This window comes from Anas platyrhynchos, chromosome 2 (genome assembly GCF_047663525.1).
Source record: "Anas platyrhynchos isolate ZD024472 breed Pekin duck chromosome 2, IASCAAS_PekinDuck_T2T, whole genome shotgun sequence".
In the NCBI taxonomy this organism is placed as follows: Eukaryota; Metazoa; Chordata; class Aves; order Anseriformes; family Anatidae; genus Anas; species Anas platyrhynchos.
Window position 1 is genome coordinate 33,219,038 of NC_092588.1, and position 12,192 is coordinate 33,231,229.

The 12,192-nt window shown below is 36.6% G+C and overlaps 1 protein-coding gene across 5 annotated transcripts in view; it reads left to right on the top strand.

Moving 5' to 3' along the window:
* Nucleotides 1–12,192, top strand: part of STAU2 (staufen double-stranded RNA binding protein 2) — a 168,843-nt gene that overhangs the window by 98,396 nt on the left and 58,255 nt on the right. For 3 of the 5 annotated variants that reach the window (XM_027452356.3, XM_027452357.3, XM_072034518.1), the window contains exon 13: nt 8,892–9,005. The exons of the other annotated variants lie outside the window; for them this stretch is intronic. In XM_027452356.3, coding sequence (XP_027308157.1) covers nt 8,892–9,005 — 114 coding nt within the window. The remainder of the gene's footprint in view (nt 1–8,891; nt 9,006–12,192) is intronic. 5 annotated transcript variants of the gene reach the window in all.

The following is a 12,192-nucleotide window of genomic DNA, read 5'->3' on the forward strand; positions in this document are numbered from 1 at the left end:
TAAATTTTCTGACATGAGGTCTCCAAATACCTGGCTCCTGGCCAGAAATCTGTCTCAGCTAGCTCTCTTCTGCTCTGGCCATCGTTACCTCTCTCCCTCTTACAAGGAAGAAGGCCCTATATTCAACTGCTGCTGAAGGTTTGCTCTTCTTGCCTCCGGAAACAATCCAGGTGTTGCTTTTTCTTTCAGTTTCTATGAGGAAGGAAGGAAGGTAAATGGGGAACATCTAGATAATGGCATGGCCTGCGTCCACAGCTGTAGTGTGTATAAGACCTTGGTAGCATTTTAGCTTTTCTTCTCAGCATCTTGCAAATAAGAATTGAAGTCATCCCACATGTCCCTGCACATAACTTAGTCCATGAAAAACAACAAAAAAAAGTATGTAAATTATGTTTTTATAACTAATTCTAGGTTTTGGGGTCTTTGTGTATATGAGAAACTTTGCAAGCTATCAGGAGCTCTCAAAATACTGCAGCCAGTACTAAATGCACCAGGCCTTGCTGCCTGCCAAGATCTTTTTAAGCAAATCCTAACGTGACTTGATAAGTTAGATGCAGACCGTGGCTTGGGACACAGCCAAAACTGTGAAAGACTGGGAGCTTCAGCCAGCAACAAGGTGAAGGTGCAGCCACAGTAGGCTCAGCTTTAGCTGTAATAAGGGAACTCAGCTCTGAAGCAAAAGACTTTAAAAAGCAACGAGAAAGGGTGAAGAAGGAGAACAGAGGCGAGTTATGGTTTACTCCTCTCGCTGTGACTTTCAGATGAGGCTTTCAGAGGAGTTATTTTTGCTGTCATCTTGTTCCATCCCCTTTAGCATCCAGAGCACAGTGAAGCAGCATGATTTTCAGAAGGGGAATGATTGCTTCTTGTGCTAATTAAAGTCAGGTGATTCTTTCTGTGTAAAGTCATGTATCTACATTCTGCACCCAAACCGTGTTTATACTATCGGCAGGTTTGCAGCAGATTCAGGCAGCTGGTTTTGTACTTGGGGTTTCACAGTGACCCCGTTCCCTGTTCATTACTGTACATGTCACGCCAGGGGAGTTTTAGGTTAGATGTTAGGAAGAACTTCTTTACTGAAAGAGTTGTTAGGCACTGGAACAGGCTGCCCAGGGAGGTGGTGGAGTCACTATCCCTGGAAGTCTTTAAAAGACGTTTAGATGTAGAGCTTAGGGATATGGTTTAGTGGGGACTGTTAGTGTTAGGTTAGAGGTTGGACTCGATGATCTTGAGGTCTCTTCCAACCTAGAAATTCTGTGATTCTGTGATGTTTTGGGCTTTCACATGCAGTTTGTAAACAGAGAATAGCTAATGTGTGCTTAGCTCTTCACTTAGGTGGCAACCTTCATAATGAGTGTGTTGATGAAAACAGATTTCCACTGATGCTGTTGCTAGAGCTTTCTTTCAGGCATGAAGGACTTTCTGTCTTCAAACTGACCAAATTCCTCGCTCGTTTTAGTCGGCTGTTCTGGATGGCACCCAGGACACATGCTCCTCTACACGTGCTCTGCACCAAGCCCTTCCTCCATGGCTCTGTTAGCAGAACACAGCTCTCATCTCCCTTGTTTGTAGGGCATGTAGTGAAAACAGGGGATCCCGAGGATTCTTTCGTTGGAAGTTGCAAGTTTATCATGTTTCCATTGACTGTGAATTACAAAATTAATCTCAACTCCTATCCCTGAACATGCAGTAGTTATCTGAACCATTATGTATGAATGATGTATGAATGGATCAGGGGCAGATCAACTATTTCTGGGGGAAAAAAATCAGGTGTAACTTATATTACTTTGTAGTGTTTTCATTCCTTAATAATTCATTTTTAATGAGGTATTTCTTATTCTGTTTTTGGAAGTAATTGTGTTCAGTGTTTTTAACTCATTGCAGTTAAACTACTCTCTTCTATGGCTGTGTTAAATATTTTAGTTGTAGACTACAGTAGGTGAACAGAGGAGCAAGGTGCTCTTCAACATAGTTGTGTTTTTTGGAGAAAGCTATGTCCTATCTTGTGATTTCAGTTTCCCTATCAGACAAACAGCTCTCTTGCTCTTTTGCACACTAGCCATTGAAAATAGGGTTGCTCATTTTATGTGTGCTCCGCAGGAACACTGGCCTTACAAATACAAGTGCATACCTGGGTTAAGGTTTAACTGGGAAAAGGTAAAGAGTAAGTACCTTACTGTACTGGTTATCTCACATGCTGCTGCAACAGCCGTGCTGTTGGCCAATTTTCTTTTAATTAGAACCAAACATCACATCCAGAGGTAGGACAGAGCTGGGTCTCCCTTGCCTGACTGAGCATGATATACAGCCAAGCTTTCCAGATCCCCTGCGCCACTGAAAACAGGAGCTTTGAATATATATAAATAACATAAAATAAATTATGTACAAGCTTTTTTGGCTCAGATAAACTGATTTTGCATTTAACAGTTATTTTATATATTCTCTTTGGGAACCGTATCAAGTTTTTCAGTCTTATTTGTACTTCACGTGCTTTTATAGATGGCAAGTGTCTGCCTTATTACAGTCAGGAATGTAAAATACGACTGCAGTGAACTGTGACAGTCTTTTGTCTGCTTACTGTTATCTATTTATGGTACAGTAATGGTTTACTTCTTAGTCTAAAACCTCGGATTGTATTTTAGGGAAGATTTAAGACTATGGTACAGCTGGTATTCGAGCTCTGTAGGCGAAGAGCATGCTTGAATCTCTCAAGATTTACTGCTGGGCTGTCAGTCTTTAAGCTACTGCGTGTCTTCCCCCTTCCTTGCAGTAGCCACAATGGAGACCTGGCCCACTGCTGTGAAGCAGACACAGCGATTGATGAACCTGAGGCGCGCTAATCAAACATATGTTTTCTTGACACAATGATTGTGTTATATATCACATATGAATGTACAGGCCTTTATCTTTCCTTAATGATCTAGCAAGGGGTCTTTCTTAAATGTGGGTGTTTTTCATGCGCTCCTTAGATTTGTTCCACAGGGGGTGACCATTAAAAACATCTGACGGGCATGCAGTTAGCCAGCTCCCCGCTGAGATTAGTAAAATACTATATTTAGTAGTCGCACTACATCAAGGAACTCCAGCATTGCAGGAAACAGTTTGATTCAATGCTTTTTTCTGATTTTTTTTAAATTTTTATTTTATTTTATGTCTGATTTTTTTTTTCATCTGGGACTTTTTTTTCATCTCTACCTTTTGTTTTGTTTTGTTTTGTTTTGTTTTGTTTTTCCTTTTATATATATCTATATATCTATGCTTCAACATTTCCTAAAAGTCTTTGTTCATGCAATGGGATTTTCCCCTAATTTTATTTTGTTGTTTCTGTATTCCTCTTCTGTTCTGCTCTTACAAATAAAATATATGGGATTGTAAAGCAGATAGTAAGAAAGCAATGTGATATTCTGAATCTCTGTCATGGTACTCTGTGTCTGAAGAGACTAATATATTATTTTGTGAAGAGAATAACCTGTTGTTTGTTAGGAAAGCTCTGCAGATAATACAAGGATTCACACGTTTAAGTACTAGAATACTGTACTGTGTAAGCTTCTGAACTGACTTTGAAAGAATGGTTTGAAAATAACAAGTATATTTAAATTATTTTATCACCAAGAGTATTTCTTCACTGATAAATATGCATGAAATAGTTTGACCACAAACAGGATTGTTTAAATTTTTTATATGAGGTCATATGACTACCAGTAGATGAGTAACAGAGAAAGTAAGCTAAAGTAAGATCAATATGGCAAAGATAAGTGTTCCACCAGGAAGCTAAAGGAACAGAAATTTTCCACAAGGCTGCTGTCCAAGTCAGGATTACTATTTTAGCATCTGATTTTATAGTTCATATAGTTTGTTCGTAGCTGTAAATCCCGAGCAACCTGTGTAAAATCTTTGAAATTTTTCTGTAAAGTCAGGAGTAAATTTAGTGCTTTCACTTTAAGGGGCAGATTTAAAGGAATACCATCCTTTGTTCTAACAAAATAGTCCCAGCTTGTCAATCCAGAAGATTTGTGCGTTGCTGAACATAATGGCATTTTATTACCTAGTTTATTTCTGTCTAGCATTCTAAGACTCCTGCTGATGCTTTGACTCGGAGTAGTTTTTGGTTTGGAAACATGAACTCCAGTGTCACAGATGACTTCTTTCTTTTGGTAATTCATATTATTTTTTTTAAGTTAATAAATGTTCAAGAAAGAAAGTGTTTGGCCAGACAGAAGTTGCGTTTCAAACTGTGAACATCTAAGCAGCAGTGTGTGAAAATAGTAGCCTTTATTTTGTCTCCCTTCAGTCTCCTGTTAATGCACAGTTAGCTCATTTCTAACAGTAATGTAGTACATTGCAGTTGAGCTTAACTATCATGTGGTACTGTATCCAGTCTCTCACCTTCCTTGGTTGTGAGGCAGAAAAAAAAAGTCCTTGTTTATGCAAAAGGATGGATGCTCAAATTCAGAAGTGTCCACTTAGACCAGGAGAGTAAATGTATCTACAGAATAATTTATGCAGATTAACTCTGGGCATTATCTAAAATTGCATATTGATCTAGTGTTACAAACTAGCTTGTTGCAAGACAAATCCTGCAATTTTTTTTTGCAGTTTCTATCAGAACACTTACACATAATGAATGATAACAAAGTAAAGCTAGATTTGAGAGACATGGATTTATGTAAGTACAAAAGACATGGGAAATTTCCTACTTTGGGAGCAGTGTTATGATAGAAGTATCCTTAACTAATACGTATAGTAGTTTTATACAGTACAATTTAGTTTTCTTTTATAAAATAATATATGCGGTTGAGAATTTTGGCTATGCCATTCCACATTCAGTTGTGACATTGTAAACATTCATTTTATATCTTTCTTTATGCAAAGCTATAAATGTACTTTAAAATATTTCCATCTCTACAGTAATTTAAAATATTAAAAACAAGGGCCAAATTTCAACATAGTTGTAAAATGTCTTCAGATCTTCACATACATTTCTATATGCATACAGCAGTTAGTAGTACCCCTGCATACATACTCATGCCATCCAGCTCGTTCCTGACTGAAGTAATCTCTTTAAAGGATATACAGTTGCATCTCCTGAGAATATCGAACATAAAAACATGCATGTATGAGTAAGTCCACAGCATGTGCTTGTGGAAAAACAAGTCACCTAAGATTTATTTCATTGTTTCGATGCCTGGGATGCACTTTGCGTTTTATACGCAGCGGTTTTGTGCCTTGTCTCCACAGAACAATGGAGTGCTGTGTTAGGGGTTCCTGAGCGGGTTATACATGATTTATCTCAGATACTAGCGGTGTGCAGTTACCCAGGAGAAAAGCGAGCAGTGCCGTATGCTTTTCCCAGTAAATGGGCAGGCTCTTTTAGAGTTATTGCCAGGATCTTGTTGTGGCAGTGCTTGGTACTGTGTAGACATACCTCTGAACAGAACTGCATGTAAATCCCTCATAACAGGCTGAGGCTGGATTCTTGAATTTTACTCAGAAACTTGCACAACCCTTACTGCAGACATCAATATGTTGGCCATTATTTTCTAACCAAATTGTAATGCTGTTCTATTAAAAAAAAATAATAATAAAAAAATCTCTGCTTATATGTTATCCAAATAAAACATTCTGAACTTTAATGAGTGAAATTTCATTGCTGTTTAATCCTTAAAATGCACTTAGCTAATTTATGAAAGTCCCTTAAATACAAAAAATTGAAGCCTGAAAATTCAGATGTAGATGGTAATTACTCTTGTAACTCTTTTATTTGTGCCTACATAATATATGGAAAGGGAAAATGAGTGCTCACGATTAGGTCCTTCTTGTTGGGCTGTAGGCCCTGTGCTGCCAGCGCCGGGTGAGCTTGGAGGAGCCCGTCCACCGCCGTCCTTACCTGCCTGGCAGAGGGGCTGTGAGGGATAGCTGGAGCTGAGCACTCATGACTCTTAAACTGCAGGCACTTAGTAACTTAAATAAGAGAAGTACTACTGTGGTTGTTAATCTTAGTAACGTCCGTGTAAGCATGCTGGGAGCACTTGGCCAGCCTTCAGTTGCCGCTCCTTGATTGTGGATACTGAAGGAAGTATTTGCTATGCCTTTGTGTTTCCCTGCCTCAGATGATAATGATATTCTTAAAGCAGTTTTATAGACGTTCAGGTTCCTCCCATGCTTAGTTGTAATAGCACAGACATGGAAGCTGAAACATTTACAACATAGTGCTGGCTGAAAACCTAGAAGCATCTGCTACTATTCAGACAATTTGATAACTGTTGCACTACTACCATCTCTTTCAGAGTTCTGGTCAAAAAATAAATACCCACACACACTTACTTAAAACAAACAAACAAACAAACACACAAACAAAAAACCACCTTCAAACTTTAAATGATAGATCAAATTTTAAGAAAAAAAAAAAAAAAGAGAGAGAGAAACAAAACAAAGGATTTAAGAATGTAGTGGCTGGACTGATAAATAACAAGACAGAAAACTTCCCCAAACTAGGAAATTATTCATTAACATGACAAAATGTAGAGGAAATCTGAGTGTTTTGTTGACTGTATAAATCCGTATACTAGTGAGATATCAAGAAAGGACAAAATTTTATTTTGTCCCCCATTCAAAGTTCAGTATTTTGTATGCATATCACTGTTTCATATAATTAACATGGGAAGTATTTATTTTGTTTAAACTGAAGGGCTTCAGCAGAACAAGAGATAATTAGGGGTTTATTGTCTAAGAAATTATGAAGTAATGGACTTGATCCATTAAGATGAGGCCAAAAATACATCAAGAAATTATTTCAGGAAAGTTAAGCCTAGAAAGATACCAAAATTTTGGATTTATTGAAGTTTTAACATGGGACTCAAAAGAGGTTGTGGATCAAATCTGCTTTTGCAGATGATAATGTTATATGGTAGTTGAAATATTTCCTCTGAATATCTCTTGTTCTTTCAGCTTGTTAACTGTGCTTTGTTCCAGTGAACATTAGTGAACTGTAACTTTATTCATATTATTCTTATTAAAAGTAAGCCTCCCACATGCTGTGCAGTTCAGAAAGTTCCATTTTCCCATTTCTCCATATGCACTCTACAGCATGCACTTTTCTAGGTCACCAGATTTTGCCCCTTTTGCTAACATCGCATTTGCGGGACAGAACCATCCTTGTGAGTTTTTCTGCCCCATTTCTCCACATCACATTCCCACAACACATACTCAGCAGAATATCTAGCTTGCAACTAGATACTGCACTTGTGGAGTCTTGATAAGTTCTTGTCATAACAGTAGTCCTTGACATTCAAAGAACTTCAGTTTATATTTGCAAGCCAAATTTCATACCTTCATACCTCTTTCGATTAATCAAAGTTAAACCATTGTATATGTGAAGGGGCCCCTTGTGGTTTCTAAGTGAGTAGTATGGCTTTTCTGGCAGAAAGCCACAGGCAATTTAGTAGGCACATATTGTGGGGGTTGAGAGAGGAGGAGGGACAGGGATAATCCAGAAAGCTTTAACAAGGACTCAGTGAAATCAATATTTCTATATGCACTACATGCATTTTGCATTCTGTATTTTACTTTTGGCCACAGCTAAACTGTTTATTATGTGTTGTCAGTAAATTAATTCTGCAATATAGCAGTGACTTGGTTTTCCTCTTGCTTAACCAGCCTTGCAGTGGTTTTGCTTCACCTGAAGTATTCCCAATTTACACCTGTGGCAGAAAAGATTTAGGCACAGTCCATATAGTACACACAGTATACAATTAAGTGTCATATATGTTGCTAAACAGTTCCACAGGAACAACTCTAATATGGTTCCTAGTTGTCTTCAGAAATAATAATACTTAATTTTATAGCCTAAGTATAAAGATGAGGCTTTATCATATAACCTTTGCCTGAGATCTATACAGCTGTAAATAGATACTAACATAAAAGGTCTGTCTCCAGCAGAGTTGATCTCTCTTTCCATTTCTGACAGGGGTCACATAGCCAATGTAAATTACCACCATAAACCAAATTCCACCTCTCCTGTAGAATGAAGTGCTTGATCTGCCTGTCTAGAAGCCAGGAGCTACATAGCAGATTGTAATATTTCAACAATTCAGCATGAGTGGCAACCTGTTCTTAATAATGAAACACTGGCAACATTTAACTTAATTTTTGTCTCAACATAGTAAAATCCATACTTTCTCTAGGGGATTTAAGAACTATCTGAAGGGGGCCTGAAGACAAGGAAAATAATTCAAGTAGAAGCAATATCTTCCTCTGTATTTCATGCAAGAGTCAGGTTTAACATGCACACCTTGACATTAGTAAAGAATGAGTTACTCTTAGAAAAAGATAGTGTAGATAATTCAGGAAGAAAGTGAATTCTTCACCACACTATCTGTCATTTTGATTTAATTACAAAATCAAATTAAAATACACAACCTTGTTTAGCCATGTCAAGAAAGTTAGTGAATTTTAGTAGAAATGGCATTTCAACTGAAAACTTAAAACTGTTGTTGCCAGGTTTTTGGAGGTATAATGACTTACATGAATGTTTTATATCTAAGCTACAAAATACTGTTAAAACTTTTTGACATCTAGGTTAGAAACTATAACTTGAAACTAGGTTCTTGTAATTGTGTAGATATAACATCTTGCATTCAGTCTAAAGGGTCCTAGGAACTGGAGAACATAGCACAAAAATTATCCAACAGACAACTCACAGAAAATTTGGCCCCAGTATAGTATATGGCTATCTAGAATATTTTACACACTCCTTGTTTTATATTAAAGATGAATTCAATGTAAATGTTTGGAATTCTTCTTACAAACTTGTTGAAAAGGGACAGTATTTTAGCATGATTCCCTTGTACAAACCTGGTGTTTAGCAGATTACGTATGTTATTCTGTTATAGGTACACTACAGTGATAGACAAAATGGCAAAGAGTGTATGACCTGTTTGACACTGTCTCCTGTGCAGATGACTTTCCAAGGTATCGGAAGCTCCATTGAAGCCAGCCATGACCAGGTATAATACCTTCACCCACACTGCTGTGATTTTATTAATATCTAGTAAGGCCAGAATGTCAGCATTACTAAATTATAAATTTAGACACATACTGTGTTTTTCATATGGCATGTTCTTGTCAATGGGATCTGCCTATCTCTCCATAGTGAAATCCCGAATCTCTAAAGAGTGACCCAAAAAGGAGACAAAGCTATGTTGCCTTTTACAGATTTTTAAGACATATTAAGAAAGCCTGAAGATCTTGCTTTGGTTTTAAAGTCAGATGTAAGGTTTCTGCAAAAGTTTTGTTTAATTTTGTCTATATATCGGGTCTTGTCTATCCTATTTTTGCTGGAAGATTATGGGTAGCTGGAAGAACAGAGAAGTGAAGCCACCATCTCTAACCATTGCCTGTCACAAGAAACTGTCATTTCAGAAAGAAAAAGGATTTTCAGTCAGGCTGTTTAAAACTCACATTTTGTTTGGCTATTCTTAAAATGCTTAAATCAAGCTTCTGGCAAATAGCCAGGAGGAAAAAAAAAATCACTCATCACCCTGCTGCTTCAGATGGGAACTGAGGGGGACTTCCATTCTAGCCTTTTGTCCTCCAACACTCTTATGTATAACAACAAGACAAAACACTGATACTCCACAGGTTTTCAAAGCAAAAAGGAAACAAGTAGTCAAGTAGTAGAAAACTTTAAACCAAGCCTTGCACCTCTCAGATCTTCAGTAGGTTGGAAAAAATAGCATTTTTATTTACTTTTGTGGGCTATCTTGACATTGTACTATGCTCACATTCACTATACATTTAATCAGACTCTGTCTTTAGTCTGATTAAATCTTACTCTATGTAAGATTCTGTAAGGAAAAAAAGTTGCCTTAAGAATTACCAGAATTTCTTATCTTTGTGGAAAAGGTTCAAACACCCACCCATATTTTAGGCTGTTTTTTTTTCTTTTTTCTTTTTTTTTCTTTTTTCTTTTTTTATATTAGAGGATTCTGATTCTAAGTTAGTTGTTAACATAAACTAAGCCCATTAGTTATTTACATGGTTACATGAAGATACTTCCTGTCTTTAATGTTTAGTGCTTTACAGTAACGGAGAGCTGGGGTAAGTCAGACAACTTTGACAGACGTATTCCATTCAGTCCTCATTTCATCCAGCAACTTGTTTACGCTGTCCTAAAGCTGCTCAATTTTTCTTTCAGTAAAGATCACCTTTTAAAATGTACTTATATCTCATATACAATATTTAGACATTTCCATGAATATAAGGTGGTCTCTGTCAATTTGGTAACAACTACATTCTGGGCTACCAGCCAGCTTGGCCTTTGTCTTAGCATTTATTTAGGCTAGAGTATGATATGTAAACAGAAAAAGACTTTGTAAGCAAAAAGCACATTTAAGCCATCTAAATAATTATACATTTAAGAAGTCTAAAAGAAAAAGTGTTACTGAGTCTGCAAAGTCAAGCACCTAGAAATTAGGAAATTCCAGATTATTTGCAGCATTAGTTTGATCCCAAGTGGACCCATTCAGAGTTCCAAACAGGACGTTCTTTTGGGAGGAAATAAATTGCATCAAACCATGTAGCTAAAGATTATAGCATAGCTTGTACACAAATGGATAAAGTTAAGTTTGTCTGATCCATTCTGAAGCTAGAATTTCCTAATCTTTCTTCGGTTTGCTGTTTAAATATTGTTCCTTCATTCTTTCTTTTAGTTATGTAATTTTCCACATAGTTTTTAAAAAGGAGAGAAAAATGTTTTATCATTGCATGATGGGGTGGTTGTTGCATTATTGAACCCACATTACTTGTGCAAAGATTTAATCTGAGCTGGGAACAGAAGAAAATAATCATCTAAAAGTCAACTGGCAATCCTTTGGTCACAAAACAGATCCACATAGAGGTCAGCAGACACAAAGTTCTGCTTGTCCTCTTTCTAAATATGAAAGGCATTCCTCTTTTAGGGGAAGAAGGATGCTACTGACTGTTTATGTTTGATAATAGGAATGGCAAGACTATGTTGAAGCATTATTTGTCATCACCTAAATAAATATAGAAAAATGAATCATTAGCAAACAAAGTACATTGAGTGTTTTTCAGGCACTGAAATTAATTATTGATGAAATTAGATCTCTTAAAGGACTGATTAGAAAAAAAAATCCATTTCCTTTATTCTTTCTGTGTGATTTGGTATAAATTTGCTTTTTTTTTTTTTTTTTTCCCAACAACTTCCCTTGAGGCAGGTTTATATGATACCCTTATTCTTACAAAAATAGAAAGCAGAACTGCTGTACCTTTGTTAAGCTGAATTGTCCTCATTTTAAAGTTTCAAATGGCATAAATGCAGGGTAGCCATATAGTGCTATAAAACTGGAAACTCTTCTTTAAGTCACCTGTTAATTCCACATCATCTCTTTTGTACTATATAGTAAATATGACAGGCTAGTCACCTGAACACCTCTAATTTCAGTGGAGGTGTGCTGATTTGTGTCAGCTATGAGGCCTGACATAGTTTGACTTCAGGATTTGTCTACCTCTGTGCTTATGAAGATAATTTTTCTTGTGTTCATTCTAAAACATAAATTCTATAAATTCTGGTGGTGATTTTTTGGGGGTTGTTTATTTTTAAGGGATAGACTGGCTGGCTAAGACTCTGGGATAGTGTCTGTGGGAAAGTGGTAGAATCTGTTGTGTGAGTGCATCTAATAAAACAGCTCTAAACCAGAATGTTGTGGCAGAAGGACTACAACTGACCAAATACCTTGATCAAAAAAAAAATAAAAAAAAATCAGGATTTGATTGATGGCACTATAGTCTACCTTTTAGATTGGACTTATCTTTTGTAGTATAGGAATCTCTCTCACTATTCACATCTAGTGGGAGATTTGTTACCCAATAGATACCAGTGTGGTTGCAGTCCTATATTAGAATATTATCTTGCTTTTTAAAATTTAATAAGTCTTAACACTGAATTTTTCCAAGTCATTTTGTCTTTTTCTGTATACTGTGGGAAATTCATCTTTTGATTCTTTAGATTGGCTTAGATTCTGATTTTAATAGGTGTAATTTTTTTTCAATGCTTCATCTATTTGAGCAATTGCAGATTAAAATAAACATTTCATATTGGTACACTAATTAGTGTCTATTCCAAATGTCTGAATGACAAGGTATGACTTATTTGGTTATGAAGCAGTATTT